The sequence below is a fragment of the Colossoma macropomum genome, unplaced genomic scaffold (assembly GCF_904425465.1).
Source record: "Colossoma macropomum unplaced genomic scaffold, Colossoma_macropomum, whole genome shotgun sequence".
NCBI lineage: Eukaryota > Metazoa > Chordata > Actinopteri > Characiformes > Serrasalmidae > Colossoma > Colossoma macropomum.
Genome location: NW_023494793.1, coordinates 7,958,550 through 7,979,463, shown reverse-complemented (window position 1 = coordinate 7,979,463; position 20,914 = coordinate 7,958,550). Strand labels below are relative to the sequence as shown.

Here is a 20,914-nt window from a genome sequence, read left to right as displayed (position 1 = left end):
GGCACACACATGCTTCAGTTCAGGTTTCTATCCAGCATATGATTGTAAACTTTGTTTTCATTCAGGCTTTTATTATTCAGACGTCATGTCATGCTAGAAGGCCACATTTCACCAATGTGTGCAGGGTTCAATAAGTGTTGTTGATTTTCCAAGGGAAAATAAGTACACATTCTCTACAGGGAACAAACTTAACTGTGCCATTTTAGTCAGTTTTAGTGCACAATTTCTATTTATTTGCTGAGTTTAACAGATTGAAATACAATAACATACATAAAAAAATAAAATGTGCCATACATTTTACACAGGCTACAGCTTATGTTTTATTTCCCAATATGTTAAATTCCGGAAATAAACAGCAATTGTGCATTAAAATGTGCAGAAGTGTGCTTTCTGTAGAGGATATTAACCTATTTTCACTTGGAAAGTCAACAAAACGTCATTTGGTCAAGGGTGCTCAAACCTTTGCATACAACTGTACAGCTTGTAGGTGGAAGCAACTAAAGTACTGGTCAGAATATCAATAGAATTAACTTAAAATAAAAAGTTAATGGTGTTATATTGATTTAAATGAGGGTCCCATACATGGTGTAAACAGTGATGTCATGCAAAATTATACGGCAACTTTTTGTCATTACGGGTAATTTACATCAAACAAAATGTGCCATAACACGCTATAAGACAAGCACACCCTAAGACGAGCACACACGGGTCTTCACTAGGCTCAAATTACATTAAAGTTGAGTTCATTCATTTTTTTTATTATTTTTAGCAGTTACAGTTAAACAATCCTGAAATCTGGGGGTACTGTAGCCCCTTCAACAACCCCACTTCCCACGTCCCTGATGACAGTCAAACAAGTCAGAAACATCAAATGTCCACAGCAATATTCTGATGTTACTCATTTTTTTCAAATGTGTTCCTTTTTGAGGGCCTAAATGTACCACAAAAGAGTGACCAGTGAGTTCTCTTTTGGTCTAATCGATACATATTCAATTAGATTTTCATTTTTATGTGGTCAGAATGTCCTGGAAATTTATAGAACGTATAAAACCAATATAATAATCTTACAAAGCAGTGAAACTGAGCTATTAATAATACAAAAATAGATATGAAGCACCTAGATTCCTTCAATCTCACAAAAAAGGTACCGAACTGTCACTGGGGTGCTGCACTCAAGGGTTCATCTTCAGTACCTTTAGCCATATTCCACAGAAATTATATTTTTTAAAGTTGTATCGACTCCACACACTGTGTCTCATCTCCACAGTTTTTATTTCACTGTTCTGTTCTAAACCTTTGGTTATGAAAAGATACAAATATGTGTAGGCTTGATCATTGACACTGGTTTCCAAGATAGGTGGCAAATGTGAGACCCTCAGAAGAAGCCGAGGGCATAAACAACTGATACAGTCTTAAATCTGGACAGCTGTTGGATGACTCAGATGTTGATTAGGAGACCTGGTGACGTCCACGTGCAACCAAACCCTACAGTTCCCAAATGTGATCCTTATGTAATCTACCTCTTTCACTAAGTTCCGCACTAAACATGTGAACTAGAAGCAACTGAGGCCTACTCTTCTTAGCTAAACCACAAACCACTCCTTCAGTGGTTTCTTGATTACCGCAGATGATTGAACTGTGTAATCGAACATGAACTTTAGGGTACTAATGAGAGTGACACATGCTTCTGACCAACTTTGGTTCTTTGGTTTTTGTGTACCATTTTAAGCATAACAGCATGCATTTACTCCACATGAAGCATAACATACGACTCATTCTCTGTGCGGTTTATTTGATCCAGTCTTGTAGTTCACTTCACAGCTAAAGGTATTTTGCCTGGGACATAATAAGCAGACACACACTACACCTCAATTACAGTTCTCAGACACAAGAGAAACAACTTGAGAAACACTTGAACACAGTAAGCACGCAGAAGTCTCAAGTCAAAAGACTCTCTTTCTTAGACACCATATCAAATTGCAAACTTGCTTTTCTGCTCTTTCACATGGAAAAGTCATCAAGCGCTCGCCCGACCCAATAAAACAGCAGCAAAACTCTGAGCCACGTTATTTTAGCATGTCGCCTCCAGCAGCCCCCTGAAGCAGAAGAAGGTAATTACAGAGCACAGAGGATCATCGTGCTGACGCCTACTCATGATGCAAGTGACATCTCACTCAACATAACAATAATACTTTTAATAGTTCCTGGAGGCAAACAAGACAACCAGCAGACACCTGAACCAAGGAGAGTGAATGTGTTCATCTCCTGTAGAAAAGTAAAGGCTCTCCTTTCCCTGTCGCAGTCAGCTACTTCAGGGCAATCATTTGGTTTATTGCTTTCTGTTTATTGTAAATGAAACCTATAAACTGTAGGTTTATTATTCAGTTATTAATCTTAAGGCTAATAATTCAGTAACAGCTAGGGCTGCACAATACATACAATATCTATATAGAATTTACTTTCATTATTGTGATATCGGAGGCTGCAACATGCAAATGAGCTTCTAGCCAATCACTAAATGTTTTGTTGTGTGCTGTGAGTATCCTGACCAATGGCAAATGTCTCTGTAAAAGGCGAGTGAATCATTCACATAATCCATAAAATCTAATACTGCAGGCTAAACTTTAAACGGCCAGTACAGTCCAGTTGAATGCAAAAGTTTGGGCACCCCTGGTCAAATGACTTGCTTTGTTGACTTTCTAAGTGAAGACAAGTTAACACATTGCCTACAGCAGTGGTCACCTACCCTCCTCCTGGAGATCCACTTTCCTGCAGAGTTGAGCTGGAACCTGCATCTGAAATGCTACTTCCTTCTTACCTAACAGTAATGTATCTGATCCAGCCAATCAGGGACTTCCAAAGATGTTAATTAGCTGGAGAAGGTGTGGCAGATTGTGTGTGAAAGTCTAGAAATCTAGGTCATTTAACTTATATTGAAAGTTAACTTACATTCAAAGTTAAGTTCTTTTGTCCTTCACCCAGGGCAAATTTGGTCTGACAAGTGGGAGGGACCAATGTGGGGTGGCTAAAGCTTATTTACAGCAATTCAAATGTAAAACTGTGTATCAAGGTATGCTTACAAGTACACTTACCATACTGACATGTCATACTTTATATGTCAATATAAAAATGCAAAAACAAATATTATTATTATTATTAATTATTACTAATTATTATTAGTTATTAAGAATAATACTATCATACACATTCTGCATATTGCTATAAATATTTTAGCAAAATCCCCAATAATTATAAATATGGCGTTATTTAAAACCCTGATGCTTGCCTACAAAGCCAAAAACGGACCAGCCCCTCCCTACTTGATGGCAATGGTCAAAACCTGAACTGTACCACGAGCCCTTCGGGTTTGTTCACTTTCCCCCAGACGATTTAGTACTTCTCATGCGGTAGACTGATATTTGAAGCTTGATATTTGAAGCTCTGTCAGCTCTCTGCTAAGCTTATTGTCAAAAAAAAACAAGTTTTTATTTAGGGTTCTTTTAATATGTTTCCAAACCTTTTCTTCCGAGATAAGTTTGTGCCATACTTGAAACGAAATTAGACTGTTGTGTTTCATACAGAGGCTGTCAATCAAGATGTGGTCATGATATGTGATATGCGATATTTAGACAGTCATGCCCACACGGCAAACTCGAAATAGTAGGTAAATATAATAGAAAGCATTAAACACTCATTTTAATGCCCTTTTTGGAAAGTGACTGAAATGTTTGAAATAGTTTTGACAGAAATTAAACAGACATTGTGCTGGGTTTTTAACTATGTCACTCCTTAAGTTCAAAGATGTTTTTAATATATTGCAGAGCATCTCACTAAATGTAGCATTAGAATCACAATACAGTATTTTGTTTGTATTGTTCAGCCCTTCTGTAAATACACTGTAACTATGATGAGTGACTGCTATAAACTAATGTGTAGGTTAGGAGTGGGCAATATGGCAAAAACACAATATCACAATACTTGAATACATTTTCACGAAACACGATATGTACCACAATATTTATTTAACAGAGTTTGAAGTTGGAACAGACAAATTATAACCTGTAATGTTTGTATTTAAAAAACTGAATACAATGATTATTTATTCCACTTTTCACACATTGTACTACGCTAAATCCAATTAAACAACCTTAGTTATGCTCTCTTTGTAATCAAATATGCAGTTGGCCAGTGTTGTTTAGGTAATGACGATATCCACAATACATTCAGAAAAGCATATTGTGATGCAATGTATCACAATAATAATAAAATATTGTCATATTGCCCACCACTAGTCTAAGTTATGTAATTGAGAGTGAGGAACTTAAGGGGTTAAAAGTAAATTCCAAAATAATGCACTAAGGCACTAAAAAAGTATATAAATGCATTAATTTCAACGTGTTGATGTAACGCAACACTGAACATCCTCTGAATGAGCGTTAAACCACATCATGTCAGATGACAAAAGACAGAAACACCAGATTAATTACATGAATGAGGAAAGTGTCAACTTGGCATGTTCTGTTCTGTTTTTGTAACAGCCACGGCTGCTGTAGCTTCCTAATTTCAAACTGAGTCTCAAAGGGTCCAATAATGGAATTTTCCTTGCTTTTTTGAAATTGTTAAAGAGTCAAAAATTGCCATTCACACTCCAGGCTGCTTGTTTAAATTAATTGTTTTTGCGATATCACAAAAACCAACACATTCATATATATATCCACATTTTTTGGATACTAAGACTTTACCTTTAGTCCCGCCCATTCCACAGGAGTTATAAGGAGTATTTCAGCCCTGACTGCTTTTTGAATAAGACTCAATGTAGGACAGCCAATCAGAACAGTAATTATTCATTACATAGTCTTATATGTGTCTTAAAAGAACAACAAAAAAGTCTATTTAATTCTAAAGGATAAAGAGAGCCTATTTAATCGTAAATGGTGATGCAAAAAGGAATTATGACTGAGAAGAAAAATGTAGGATATAATGTAGAGTAGCTGTGCAAAAGGCACCTAAGCATACTGTTTATACACATTCATCCTAGTCCTTTATGAATTGTGAAACACATTTTCTGGAATTAAGTGAACATTTTTTGTGTTTTAATAAAAAAATTTCTGATTTTAAGTGTGTACAGTTGTTCTAGGCTGTGATGCTAGGCATGTACTGGTACTGTTTTTTGAGTTATAGTCAAAATTAGCTCAAATTGTGACTACTGAAAATGTTTTGGAGGCATTATTATTGTATACACAGGGACAAAATGAAATGTTCCATCATTTGTTGTTATAAAATACACATAATTAAGTTATAGGGTCATTCAAGCAGAAGGATTTTAGCCTAAAGTCCACGTCAGTTAAAGTCCAAAATATGGTTTTTAGCTCTGACTTTGAACCAATTCGGCAGAATTATGCATCTATACTGAATATACGCATTCAGGAAAGAAAAGGAAAATGACATATCTTACACAATGAAGACCCTTTAGTAATCTGAGGCCTGGGGGCCGTAAAGAGCAACACGAGTTGTCTTCCTAAACTGTGGCTGACTTATTAAAGCAGTATGCATCACAACACTATTGAGAAACCACTGGACCCTCACGACTTCCTTCAGTTAGGACTTCCTTGAAAGGTCAATGTCAGCGTAACGTGACTGAAAGAAATGAACTACTGGCATGATACGGCCGTGCATTTCCCTTTAAAACAGCCATCCTGCTGACAGGAGGAATTCCAGTATGCAAAACTGCTGTCTTTCTATTAGCACATTCCGCTTTCACTACAGTGCCTGGCCCCACAGCCGTCCACACTGCTGCAAGTCCTGTAGACAATTTGGACCAAATCTCTGCAGCTCTATATCATTTTAATCAACATGCCCTTCATAAAACTACCACTGCACTTTATAACAATGAGGGAAAACAAAGCATCAGGAAAAACACCCAGTACCCCATGTGGTTAAGCCACAAGCACAGCAAGAACCAGTCGCGCTCCAAAGCATGGGCCGTATTTGTGTGTGTGACATCATTCATGCAAATGAAAGCAGGAGGACAGCAGAGGATGGAGACAAAAGATGGTGCTGCAGCCAAAGCATCTGAAATCTACCTGCACAGTCTCCACTAATCACACTGAATGCTGAAGTGTTCCATTCTCAAAGCACTTGTGCAAATGTAAGCAGGTGCAACTGCAGCAAGAAGAGGTCTCTGGTGAGATGAGGTAGCCCGGCTGCCCTGTGTTAAATGGAGCTATACTTTAAGGAGGACTCTTTAGAATCTTTCTATCGACTGACCACTTACAGGAATCTGACTTTGTTGCACTGCCTCCTTCAAAATAAGGGTGGGAATTACAGAGTAACTTGCAATACAAAGAAAACCATGTTATGTTGCTCATAACGATGGCACACTATGCAGAATACAGTAGTGGTTGACTGATATAACAGCTGGTCAATATACTGAATCGATATTATTATTATTTTTTTACATCGGCATCAGCTATTGAGGTCACTGCCATTAACCGCTCATTTACAAAGGCTCTTAAAATACAGAGCAATGCAGTTTACACTACTTTATACACGGTATGTTTAAAGTTCTGAATTGGAAATCAACGCATTTTTCTTTTGTGCCGTGACACATTCCCAGTGAAGCGCAATATCAGGGAGGGTATCTGAGCTAGCTGAGCATTTTCACTCAATGACAGGTGTGTTGGCGTGAAGGGGAGGTGAAACATAATATTATTATTTTTCCCCACCAGCTGATTTTAAATGGCATGGTATGATGAGTCATGCTTCATATGATCAGAGACATAAACTAACTGGTTAGTTAACAAGTTCAATTTTGATTTCAGTTTGACCTTAATATAAGCATAAGATCTTTTGGAGCAGTTTGATTTAAAAAGTCCAGGATTATTTTTCCTACACGTGTTGCTGCTACAGGCAAACGGTGGTCACACCAGATACTAATGTGGGAATTCTGTTTCACAACCCACCCTGTTTTACGCAGTAAAATCGTTCTGTTAATAAATCGTTAATAAAAAATCTGCAATTACAAAGTTACTCTGATTTCTTAGAATGTATTAAGGAACAATCCAATATCGATATAAATAGGTAATTGGCCACACTGCTCTCTAAATATCAGTACTGACCCTTAAAAGACTAGGTATCACCCCATAAAACAGACAATTCAACAATCTATATATTACCCCTATTCCAGGGTGGGCTGATTTACAGATGTGGTATAAGCTGGTTTCTCCAAAAAATGAAGACAATATTCACACAAGTTCTTGCAGATCACAAAATTTTTATCGAGTTTAATTGTCCCATAGACTTAAAGCAGGCTATCACTTGAAAGATGCAGTGCTGCTCTAATTCTCTTCTCCTTCTCTTCTCTTCACCACAAGTTAGCTCATTTTTGTTCACTTTGTTTTCACCGCAATTTAATTAGTGCCCTTCTGGAGGAGTTATGAAGTACTACTCTAGTAAATAAAAGTGGTAATAGACTAAAGGTATTTTTCCAGTGTTGTATGGTATGGTGATCACAGATATTGTCACCATCTTCACAGCCAAGTACATCACACCCGTGTAGAATGCAGTTAACCCTTCTTGCCGAGACACCGAGTGCGCTAAGCCAAAACGTATGGGTGGAGCTAGAAATTACACAGACAACTGAATGGTCAAAAAAAAGTTGTCAAAGAATTTTCACACGTAGTCAGAATCTGAGCCAAGCCATGGGGAGTATGAGAAAGCACAGCCCTTTGGAAATGTGATTCCCTCATTACAAACTGAGAAGGATACTCTGGATGGATGTCAGGCACCAAGCATGCAAAATGTGTCAATATTTCAGAGGCCTTTTTTGTGCAGAGCATTCTGTAATCACCATGAGACCAACCTGAGTGTTAAACACATGTGTGGCCAGCATGTGGGGAGATTTCATCCCTCCATGACCACTCTACATCTCTGCCTTCTTTCTTAAGCATTGGTGAGTAATCTTCATTTCCTTTTTAGTCATGCCAAAGAGGAAGCGAAACAGTGAGTATCAAATGATCAAAAATAACTCTTCAACAGTTTTGCTTTAAAATGTTAGACTCACATATGTGAGGCGGAATCTTAACGTATATTATCCCTACTTGCACCATTACATGGGTTCAACATTTGGAGCAACAACAAAAAACATGTATTTAGGTGTGGAAATGCATATTTGTGGGTTCTACTTCTAATATCCCAAATCCAGGAATATGCTATACTGTAGAGTTATGGAGATATTGACTGTTGAACAACATTGTATTAGTTCTATCAACTGATGCAGAAGAGTTTTGGACCACGTAACTTTAATTCCTTAAATTAGAGAATTCATTAATGCAAAGGTTAATATCTCTGAGAAGGTTTTACAACAATTAGCCTTCTCATTATGTGTTACACTAATGTGTATGAATTTTTTCACACTTGCACAGTGTAGACTAAAAAACTGTATTATCTGCAGAGGTGGGTAGAGCGCAGCCACCCCAGTTACGCAAAGAGAGACAGTCAGCCGTCATCAATAAAGCAGACATCATAGAAATGTTCTGTTCCAAACTATTCTGCATGAATGTTTATACTTTACTGTGAAAAGCTGCGATCAGGGCAGTTAGCGATAAGTTATAAAAGTCACATGATATGCGTTCAATAATCAGCTGGTCATTGCTCTGGAGGGCTATTTTGCTAAGAAAACAGATGAGTGAATGCTGGACAAATCCTTACCGTCACCCTTGTTCATACTGCTTAAAGAAGCAGCTAACACTGGACTTCTATATTAGGCAAAGTGTAACCAGTGACACAGTATTCAGCAGTAGAAACTAATAATGGGCCTCATTCACCAAACATTCTTGAAAAGAAATTTCTTCTTAAAACCGACTTACGCAGTTTTCATGAAGTTTCTGACATTAACCAATGTTTACTTATTTGGGATTTGTTCTTAGGTAAGAACAGAATCTACACACACTCAAGAGCACAAAGGTGCGAATCCTGTGGTTTAAGAACACGTCACGAATCCGACAAAGGCCTCTCTCAATTTTGAGAAAAACTTAGGAAGATATAAGTGAATGAGGCCCAATATTTTTCACTGAACCTTTTTCACTGAAGCAGGAACAAAGTCAGTTTGTGTAATGTAGGCCTAATATAAGCACAGAGGAACATCATTAACTGCTGTTTCATTTTATTTTTTCCAAGTAATTTGCCACCCCACCAAAAAAACTGGGTTTAACCTTGACACACCATTATAAACACTCTGGCTGCACCCCTGGAGCAGCCTATAGCAACACTTAAGTAAAAGTATTGTTACTTCTGCGAAATAATGATTCAAGTAGAAGTAAAATTACCTTTCCAAAAAAAACTATTTGAGGGGAAGTACAACAGCATCAGGGCAAAAAACCTACATATGTACTGAGTAACTTCTAGAACTGCAGTTCACCTACTCAGTACATTCAGCAACTATCAGCAGAGGAACTGAAGTTTGTTAGGCTCTGTTTTTCTATTCTGCTATTTTTGAGATCATTTTGATCCAAAGTCAAAAGTGGGAGCGACGGTGAAGCTGTCCAGATGCTGTTACCAACAGAACAAAATTAAACACACAAAATGAATTAGTGACTAAATGTTAATGACAGTAAATAGAATATTACTTTCCTCACAAATGTAGTTAGATTTACAAGAATTATCACTAAAAATACTTAAATTCATTCATATTTGGTTTAACTGAGTAAATGTAACTCCCACCTGTGTGGATTAGGAAAGCTATGACTGTACAGAGCTTCAAAACAGCAGTTAGTTCAGACAAACTTCAGTCATGGAGGACAAACCTCTAAGTTGTAGCATTTTCACACTCCACTGTCACAAGCATATAACGGCTGCCTTTATGAATGAACCATTGTATTTCTATGTGGCACAAGATATAACAGAGGTGATTCGGGAGCTTTATGTTGTGCTCTTGAACCTCCGTCCAGCACAACGGCTTTATGCACTTCCTCACCACCTGCTATGAGTGAGAGAAGGAACAATAAGAACTTCCACCTCGAATGGGCTATAAGTGGACAGCAAACAGGGGCTATTCCTGAGTGGCCTTATAGTCAGGGCAGGAAAGAGGGTTCACACCAGCGGTGGAAATGATCCAACAGGCCGGATCTCAGTGTTTAGAATGGGATGTGAGGGAGTCAAATCACTTTTTTGTCGCTTTGGTGAGACTCTTAGCCTTTGGTTCTTTTCTCGTTCACAAAAAAAGCAGCCACATTTGAGCCCACTGTTGTTATTGCAGTTTAAGGTCCCTGAGGAGAACGGAGCTCAATTACAGCGTGCTGTTGACAAAATGTTTTTTTAAAAAGTGACAACATTCAAAATTCCTCCCTTCGAAAGTGTCTGTGGAGGATATCTGTAGTCACAGTGGAGCTCTAACGTCTCCCGTATTAACAGTCAGAGCGTGTAGCTGCCTGCTCCGGAATCCGCTCTCACTCACTCACCCTCCCCATAAACATCAGCTCAAGTTCACGTCTCAAAGTCCAAGCAGACTCGCTGCAGTCATGTGTGTGTGTGTGTGTGAGGCTCAGACGTGGTTTAAAAAAAACAGAAAGGACGGTTTACCTGTTGAGTTTGAGAGCGAACGCCCTCCGGTCTGAGGCTGGCAGGGTGGCCATAGCGGCTCAGTCCGAGAGCTTCACGGCCCCGCGGCGTAGAAAAATCCCGAGCGAGGAGCAGATGTCATCGCAGGCAGCATCTTTCACGCTATCAGTGGATTTCTGGGCGGAAACTTCCGCATCTGAACTCCCCAAACACTCTCAACAGACTGGACACTCGCTAGAGAGAGAGAGAGAGAGAGAGAGAGAGAGAGAGAGAGAGAGAGAGAGAGAGAGAGAGAGAGAGAGAGAGAGAGAGAGAGAGAGAGGATAAAAGCGAGCGCGAGCGGCTTTGGCTCCTAAAGTCTAGATTTGTATATAGAAACCACGAAGTCTGCATAAATCCGCGAATCCTCCACTGACCCTGCAGCATATGCGGCTTTTATTCACAGGGATTATTTGAATGACGCCTTTTCTTCCTTTTATTTTTACACTTTCTAGTCAGGAGTGTGAACCCGTGCCATGTTTCTACGAAGCTCAAGTCAGCTTCTTTTTCACCAGCTTCTTGTTCGAAGTTTCCCGTTCCACCTTAAATGGTGCCGCAGCTACAGACTGGTGCTATTCTGGCCTGAGGCGCCAGAATGGAGCTGCTGCACCATTTAAGGTGGAACGGGAAACTTCGAACAAGAAGCTGGCGACACCTAAAAAAGATGGTTCTCCAAGGGTTATTTAGTAAAGGAAATATTTCTATTTAGACCCCTAAGTTCTAGATAGAACCTTTTCCATGCTTTAATGGTTGTTTTACAGGGTGAATTTGTTCTTGTATATGGTTCTATATAGAACCTTATTGAAATTATGTCTTTGGTATGTATGTTAGATGCCTTTGCTAAAGCACAAATCTAAAATGTTCCTTCATTCATTGCACCACATTTAGTCCTTTTGTCTTGTAGGACCGCAGACTTTTATCAGAAAAATTTTTTGTGAAGAAAAAAGTATGAAAAAAAGTATGAAAATAAAATACAAAAAAGAAAATTCAAATGAAGGTTGTTAGACGTGCATGCAAGGTTTGACTGTATCGAATTTCATCACTTTAGACAAATCAGAACACGTTCTGTCACATTTCTCTTGCTACGCTCCAGCTGTTGTGCCTGAATGGGCTTAACGACTGTACTAGTGAGTTGAGAGTGAATTACTGAGTGAGAAAGCGCGACCTCTGCCGGTGAAAACGACACTGAAAGTCTGTTTTGGTCTTTACTCGCGGTACAAATCCATTTCCCCCAAAGAAAAGTCTAATATCTGAGCAGTGCTTGCCAACACTGCTAAGGTCTGTTTTACAGGGTGTGGTTACGGATCCCCCGTGTCCTTTTGCCATAAAGAACGCCTTTCACGTTTAAATTCCACCCATTTTACAAAATTTCTGTGTATTTCAGTGGTTGAGATATAAACAGCCATTCAGACTGGTTTGATGTGAAATGGATCACTTGCAGAGAAACTTACTCACTCAGATTTCCTTACAGTGGGGGTGATTGGAACCAGGAGTCATGATGTCTATAATGCAAATGTAGCCAGTTTATTTACTATCCAAAACCACCAGTGAACCTACTACATGGGTCTTCTGCACTTTTACATATATTGATGAAGGTAAAATAACAAGTCAAAAGAAATAAATTGTTTCCTTTGGGGACTATTTTGTCTTAGAGCACCCTTCATGTATCCCTCCACCACGACTGGGTTAAAATAAATCAATTAAAATACATTTTAGACAAAAACTTTATCACAAAACTGCAGTAAAACAATGTCTTTGAGTATTCATAACCATGTCATAACTTTTTGTGAGGGAGCTTTTGGAGGTGGACTTCTGGTTCCCATCACAACCACTGTGAACAATTCTGACTTGGCAAGTTTCTCTAGAACGAAGCATTTCAAACGAAACCACTCTGATTCTCTTGACATGTTAACCATTTAATTACGCAGAAAAGTTGAAAAATCTGTGGTTTCCCTTAAAGCTGAGCATGATACGCATGGTAATGTGTAAAAAGTGGCCTAGTGGACAATGTCTCATTATACTGCTTCTAAAAGGTGAAGCGCAAAATTGCAAAATGCTCAGATTTATTGCTTCTATTAAAGCGCTCAGGCTTTAAAGCTCCGTTTAAGGACATCACCTACTGACAGACATGAAACACACCACTATACACACAGGCTTAGCTCACTCGAACAGAAACGAACACTTTGTATATCTTTATTTTATAATTTATACTCAGCTATAACTTAGAGAAAATACACAGAAATACAAAACAATTGGCACTTGAATAACAAAATTGTACAACTATGCAGTCAAACTAGAAAGAACAAGAAACAAAGATGATCCCAATCTGACTCCATATACACCATTCGAAAATCCTGACTAACTGAAACTGAGTAATCCAAACAGAGCTGATGATGACTGGCTAGTTAAGTTTATTTAAATGTGAATTCTGTAGATGTAAGCTGGAAAAAAAACAAATGTTCATGCAAACTGAGACAATATAGGTGCGGATGTACGCACAGGCCTTCATAAAGGTACATTTTCTCATTTATTAAATGAATCCATTTGAAACTGTAGATTTTTGACAGTTCTCAAAGATAATTTAGAAAAGCAATTCAAAAAGTACAATAAACAGCCATATTTTACAATATTTCACATTCTTTCAGTTAAGAAATACATACACATTAAAGATGACAACATTCTAACACTGACACAACCATAAATGACAAGCATGAAATACTGACTTAAATACATAATTGGTCAGACAGAAATAACGATGCAAAAACTCATCCTCTATACACTACTTAAATAATAATTTACTTAGTATGAATGACAAGATGCTGCCTTTTTTTCAGGAAGCTGCTTTATGTGTTGTTTTCCATCAATGTCGTGCCTCCAGTAGTTCACAATAAGTTTATACGTGTGCTGATTTCTCTCACATGCTCTTCCTCAGCTTCTCCAGGGCCGCTTCCTTCTCCTTCAGGAGGTCTTTGAGGCGTTTGATTCTTTCCCGTCTCTTTACTTCCTCAGGGTCCAGCATTATAGAGGAGTAAAACTCACTGGGCATGTTTTCACCCACACCAAACATTTCCCCAACTGAGGAAGAAGGTGCCTTCACGTCTTTTGGATTGTTTAGATCAAGCTTGGCTGCTTCCACATGACCACCTGTACCTTCCTCACAAGTCTTACCTGGCGTTGTGTCCCTTGAAATGCTGCTGCAGCATGTTTTTCCTTGTGAACTCAAGCCTGCTTGACTGACACTGTCTTGCTGCATTGCCAAAGAGGCAGCAGTCTGCAATGAACCTTCACCAGGTGTTGGATATGACTGACCGGAATGTACTGCTTCGTCCTCAGACTTTTCCAACTCATCATTTCTCATTGGTGGGTCTAAAACGGAATTCTCCAGTACTTTATCAACTGTATTGCAGTCTGTGTTTGACTCTGTGAAAACGCTTGCCTGTTTAGAAGGATCAACAACAGCAGCAGAACTTGTATTATTTTGAGGTTTGGATGAATTTGGTGTTATTACGCCGACCTTAGTTCCACACGGACATGCTGTGCATACTCTCCCACTGCCTTTGCTTTGTCGAGGTGGGGTCTTCCGTGACACAGAAGTACAAGCAGTACTGTCAGTATGACTCCATGCAGTCTGAATTTGTTGAGGCTGACATGAAGACGAGGAACAAAGTGGCTCAGCAGTCGGCTTTGCTACTTCAGAGGAACCACTGGTAGACAGAGTTTCTGACTCTGAACCTTGACAGCAAAGTAACACCTTGCTATCTGCACAGGCGTCTGTGGATGCACTTTGCATCTCGTCATCACAATTTACTGTACCCTCAGACTGAGGTGAAGAACTTTTGACACTGGAACAAGCAGAGTCCAAACAGGTCTTCTGCCCAACCTGCTCCAACCGTTTTCTCTTGGCATCTTCTGGGCCATCTTCCTTTTTGGGGACAGGCACCTGCAGACATACAGACACAATGAGCAACATACTGAATATATGGGTTGAACTTCTTTTATACAAAGTTTGGGTATGCCTTGTTAAATGAGACGTTTTGTTGATTTAGTTGATTTAGATCTAAGTACAAACAGGTTAACACAACATCTGCATAGAACAAATATAAATATGGTGCATTTCTACAAATCTAATGCATGATCACTATTTATTTGCTGGAGAAAAAACTAAAGTAAAATGTGCCATGTGCAAAAGTTGGAGCATCCTTTCAGTTGATGCAATAGTGCAATTTTATAAGATCTCAAAGCTTGTTGGACTCATTAGGCCTTAATTCAGGTCGGATGTCGACAACTCCAGAGCGTAATAAATGACTTTTTAAACAACTCAAGGTGTTGGGCTTACTCTCAACAGCCATGAGCTCATCTAAGTGTCCTAACTGAGGATCTGAAACTAAAGGCAATTGACTCTTACAAAGCCAGAGAAGACTATAAAATACCTAAACAATTTCCGGTTGTAATTTTCATTGTTAAAAATGACGAGATCAAGAAGATAAAAAAATCTCTTCAGAATCTGCTCACAGACTGGTCAGGTATGCAAAGCAAAAACCACAAATCTCTGCCAAGGACCTACAGGAAAATTTGGCTGACACATGAATAGTGATGCACTGGCCCACTGTGCAGTGTACTTGGAGTGACATCATCTTCACAGAAGGGTCATCAGAAGTTAACCTTAACTGTGATATCATAACAAAAGTCAATGTCTAAAGTATGCATAATAAAACACAGACAAACAAGAGGCATTTTGAAATCAGGTGTGGTGGTCTGATTAAGAAAAAATTTGGTATGTAAAAGTAGTACTATTTGATGAAAAGAACACCTTGCCAACTGTTAACCATGAGTGGATCTATTATGTATTGGGGTTGTGTGGCAGAAACTGGCACAGGAAAGTTTGAGCAAATGTGTGTAAAGAGAATGAAGAAAGGATTCTACTAAATATCAGTAAATCCTGGAAGCGAATGTCCTACAGTCAGTGAACGAATTGAAGAAGGAAATAAACTGGATATTACAACAAAACCAAAATCAACTACTAACAAAAGTTTAGAAATAAAAGCTTAATGTTTTGAAACAGCCTTCACCTCCTCAGACAAACTGTGGGTATATCTCAAATATGATGCGCATACAAGACGACCTATAATATTTCTGAACTTGAAGCATTCTACAAGAAAAAGTAGGGAAAAAAAAGAAAATCCTAAAACATGAATAGAAAGAATGTTAGCTGGCTACAAGAAACGTTTTGAGGCTGTGATTTCAGCCACACAGGGTCTTACTAAGCACGGATGGATGCACCAACATGTGTACATGCCACATTTATGTCTTTATTCTCTACAACATATCAAAGTCAGCAAATACATAATAATTGTGCATTACAATTTGAAGAAATATGTCATATTTAAGTTCTATGCAGAGGTGATGGTAATTTTTCTTACCTTAGAAAATTAACAAAATGTTGCCTTGGGGTGCCCAAACTTTTGCTTAAAACTGTATCATGTGGATGGCCTTACAGCCTTTGATTTGCCTTTGATTTGTTTCATTTTTATCCTTGTATATCACTGAATACTTGTTCCTGTTGTCACCTGATCTACACAAAAGAAGCAACTTCTAATGGTTGAAACGGGCATTTCAGTTTTCAGTCAGTATTAAAGTCAGGTTTGTTGGAATTAGGGGTGGGCAAAATGACAATATTTATCATTATTTTGATAAATTACATCACAATACACTTTCCTGAAGTAGCCTGCTCTAAAGCACAAAATTAGTATGCAACTTTTAGCTGATTATATTACAAAGCTGTTCTCACAGTGTTGCTGTAAACCACTGATCTCCAACCCTGATCCTGGAGAGCTGCCTTCCTGTGGAATTTAGTTCCAATCTGTATTCAATAAACTGCCCTGCCCCTTACTTAATTCTAATACATCTGATCCAGCCAATCTGGGACTTGGAAAGAGGTTTATTAGCTGGAATATGTGTGGCAAATTGTGGTTGGAACTAGGCTCAGCAGGAAGGTAGCTCTTCCAGTGTTGGAGACCACTGCTGTAAACACACAGAAGACAGCAAAATTCTTATTTTTCTCATAAACCATAATGAAAAACAAGCACTCTACATAACTATTTCTTTACATCCATTAATGGTTACCTATGTGATTAAGTATAAAAACAAAACTCACCTGTGCCTGAATCAGCTGTTTGATTTTTAACTCTATCTGTGATTCCCGAATCAGTTTGCGGATGCCCTCCAAAGTGCGTTTGTTGATGGACCTTCTCTCGGCTTGTGGACTCGACTCTTTAGCCTGATTTATCCTTTGCAAGCCAATTTTCAGATCAGAAGTAATCCCAAAAATCTGTCTGAGTTCAGAATCACTCTTTTGCTGAGGCATCTCTTCCAAGGCTGGTTCTTCCAAAGACTGTAAGACAAGAAATGTCACATTCACAGACAATATTTACTCTTAGGTATCTACTTGACAGCTTAATAAAAGCATCATGATAATCAGCTTTCATAACACAAATACAGAACATCATGAAAGAAACTGAGGCATATGCTGTCTCAGAGTGGAAACAGTTATGTACCGTATCGGACGCTGTAATCAAAGATCTTCAACAACATGCAATCACATTCACAAGTGCAAATATGTTCCTTTTACCTACCATTTCATTAACTGCTTCACTGTCCTGCCTGCAATGAATAACCGGATCAACCGAAATCTGAAAAAGCGCAGTAGAATATGCAAATACAATATTCAGTTGGGTGCAAATGCTGAACAGGATATGAATCAACTGCTGCTATGAATAAGACCTAACCACAACGATTACAGCAGGAGTATCTTATTGAAACATTACTAAAAGTTAGTCCTCAGATTTAAACTGAAAAACAAAACAGCACAACCTGTTTATTTTTTAGTTTATATTTTAGTTTATGAAGAACATGAAATGGTTACTGTACCTTTCTGGTTGCTTCTGTTCCTTGATCGCAAACTTCCTCTGGCTGTTCTGACGCAGCTCCCCCTCCATTCACACTCTCATGAGCAGCTACATTATCTTGACATCTACTGACATCAAGGTTAATCACAGGGCTGTTTGTACTGTTTGTTTCACAGCTTTGTTCCATGTTGCCTGCTTTGCATTCAAGGCTGTCCGTATCGGTCCCACAGCCATTCTGTGGAGCCGTCTCTGCAACTTTCTTGCAGGTCTCAGTGTCTGATTTTGGTGGAATGTATGACACAAATATTACATTGGAGTCTTCATCATTCTCACCTGCTGTTTCACTAAGTACCGTTAATCTACTAGATTTGGCACTTGTAGAGCTCTCTTCGTCAACTTCGTCGTCATCACACAGATCAATGATTTCGTTTGGCTTTTTGCTGACTGGAGTGTTTTTTGAGTCTTGCTTTGGAACCATATTGGAGGTGCATGACCCTGACACAACACTAGCAGGCTGGGCAGAATTCTTTACCTGCACCTTGCCTGTCACCCCGGAGATCAAATCCTTGCTAATCTCGGAATTTTTTTTAGCCACAAAGTAGACCTTTCCGTTACACATCACAAGGGCGTTGTCCTTTCCCGGACTAATCTTTTCTTGGGTGGCATTAGCAGATGTGGGTTCTCCTGCTGGAACTTGGTTTGTATGTCTCACTGTTTCAATTTGTCTAACTGCTTTCAAGATGTCTGTGGACATGCTGGGAGAAGACACTGGTATGAGGCACGGAGCAGCGTTTCCTGCCCCTTCTTGGATTATCCACTTCATTGGAGCGGAGGCTCCTTGATCAGCCTTGGGACTAGATGTAGAAGACACACTCAGGCTTTTCACATCAGTTATGGACAGCGTTTGAGCTAAGCTCTTGGGTAGTTCACTAGCTTTAGTGAGACCTGGTAACGGCTGATTGGGACCTAGTTTCAAAGAGTTGACTGGAGACACATAAACAACTGTTGGTAAACCTTTTGCAGGGTTAGACAGGGCACTTGAAGAGTTACATATCTGGCTTTTGATGGACTGTGGGAGTGCAGAGGCAGGGAGAGTTCTAACTGTAGCATTGGGAGGAATCTGAAGGTAATGTCCACTTGGAAAAATGGGTGATTTCAAAGCCGCAGGCTGCTGCGGACTGTTAATCACAGTTACAGTCTTGCTGTTATTTTGAGGGGGTAACTGCAATGCATTTTGTGTCAGTCTGGTAGTGAGTAGTGGGGCACGTACTTGATTGGGAGCATTTTTAAATAAGTCATTATCTCCTTGGTGTTGAATTTTCACAGAGTTAAATAAAATGTTGCTTTCAGGTGGCGTTTTTAAAATAAAACGTCCATCTGCTGTTTGCTGAAGTGTTGGGAGTTTGTTTTGCGGTAAAGATGCAGGTGATATGTGAGCAGGCTGAGAATAAACCTGAGGCTGACAGTCATTCCTTGCAGTAAGAACATGCGTCTGAACAAACTTCCCGTTCACCTTCTGAACCGGAATCAACTTCATAACATTTTTCCCATCAGGTCCCACTGCTGGCATTGCCTGGTAGTAAACTCCCGTTTTGCTGTGCAGAGAAGAGATATAAACCTTTTAATCGAAAAAGCTAAAGATGCTATGGTTTCTAACATTTCAGCTAGAAACACTGCAAGTCATCTCCGGCTATCATTTAATAACCACTTCTATTTGTCTAGTGTATCAATACCATCTAGATATGAGCATCTATCATTTAACGATACAGATATGAGTCTTAAAGTTACAGCAACCTGTTTAATAACCTGAATTAAGAATGCTTGAAAATGGTCATAAAAAATGACCGACGACTCTTTCTGCGTACCTAAAACCATATAATCATCATCAGAGGATTTCAGGAAAATATATAGCTAATGTAGTTAAGAAAAATGCAAGATAGGTGCGCTTTAATAGTAACGCCTGTTATGGTCACAGAATTCCGCTTGTGTTTTCAATCATGCCATGTAATGAAGGTCTAGTTACTACTGAATGATATTCTAAGCAATTACCAATAAACACGTACAAAGCTACTTACATATTAATCCAGATATTTCAACCCCAAATCACTTGCTCACGTTAGCTAGCTAGCTATCCAGTTAAATATAAGACAACAGCTAGCTAGCCATCACCCAACCAAGTCACTTAGATAACCTAGCTAACTAACCTAGCTTTGATACAATGTACAAATACAGAATACGGCAAAATCGAGAAAATTCATTTTGTGTCAGATTTACTGTAATATGAAGTTAATATAAGTAGAAACAGTCAACAGCTAGACCTTATCCCTTACACCACCAACTTAGCTAAGCTAGCTAACCTAGGTTCCCTAGCTAATAGCGGAAAAGATGAATTCACATTACCGTTACTTATTTGTTCATTCGTAGCACATCAGGCTGCTGGCTAATAACTAAATCAACATTTTCTGAGAGCCAATGCTCGTCACACTTTAACCAAATATTACCAGTTACTTTTACTTGGTTACCGTTAGCTGTCCAGCTCGGCCTGCCAAAACAAACGCCATTTTAGCTAGTTAGCTACCTGCTTATTACAACTACACTGAAAACATGCGCCTTGTAATATCTATATATGTAGTTGAAATACTTACTTCTCCATTATGAAAATACATTCCACTTGAAAGATTAATTTTTAAAAATACTTAATCGTTCACACATTTCTTTAGGTACGCTATTGCGTTTCTCCGGCTGTGAAGCCGAGCGGAAGGACTTTTGTCGTAATAAAAGCCTGTTAATCTCACAAACGTTAGCGGCAAAAACTTGAAAGAATGACACTGAAAATGTACGTTATGGCGCTAAGAACTACAGAAAATCTTCGACGTTTCCCGCGATTCACTGCTCATGATTTGAGTATGTAAAACTAGCTCTTTTAAAGGTTATAAACTGTGTTGATCTCTATGGCTCTAGTCTGCTAGAGCTGCATCTCCTCAGATTCGCCAAATCAGCAGCAGCAAGACATTTTATTTACAGGCGCCTTTTTAAAATATAGCACCCTAAAAACTGCCATCAGTGCTGTTGTAAAAGTAGGGTTGGTTGATATGGCAAAACAGACAAAAACGCACTAGTAGAGCCACATTTTTTTTTTTTTAAATGCATTTTATAAATTAATGCATTTTTTAAAATCAAATTGAACATTTATTAGCCAAAATATTTTGTAGTTTTGTAGAAATATATTTTATACTTCTTCATAATGCTAATCCAGCTAAATGCATTCCCAGTTTCTACATTTTACAAATATTTATATATCAGCAGTGGCAGATATGTAAATACAAAAATACAGTTTATCGGCATCAGCCAAAAATACAGATATCGCTGTATCTCTACAAATACTATTAAATCTAGGAATAAAATTATTTTTT

General features: G+C 38.7%; 2 protein-coding genes across 2 annotated transcripts in view; both read right to left on the bottom strand.

The window, feature by feature from the left end:
- The window catches only part of dock8 (dedicator of cytokinesis 8), an 87,343-nt gene extending 76,577 nt beyond the window's left edge, over window positions 1–10,766 (bottom strand). The window contains exon 1 of the mRNA XM_036578357.1: window positions 10,579–10,766. Within this exon, the coding sequence (XP_036434250.1) occupies window positions 10,579–10,631 (53 nt within the window). The 5' untranslated portion in view covers window positions 10,632–10,766. The remainder of the gene's footprint in view (window positions 1–10,578) is intronic.
- A 2,007-nt stretch (window positions 10,767–12,773) lies between these two features.
- On the bottom strand, window positions 12,774–20,564 carry lrif1 (ligand dependent nuclear receptor interacting factor 1). Its single transcript, XM_036578355.1, has 5 exons — window positions 20,147–20,564; window positions 17,524–19,096; window positions 17,229–17,285; window positions 16,751–16,987; window positions 12,774–14,536 (listed from the first exon to the last, which is right to left on the bottom strand). The coding sequence occupies exons 1-5, from the start codon at window positions 20,152–20,154 to the stop codon at window positions 13,511–13,513; spliced, it is 2,901 nt and encodes a 966-aa protein (XP_036434248.1). The 5' UTR covers window positions 20,155–20,564; the 3' UTR covers window positions 12,774–13,510.
- Between the last annotated feature and the right edge of the window lie 350 nt (window positions 20,565–20,914).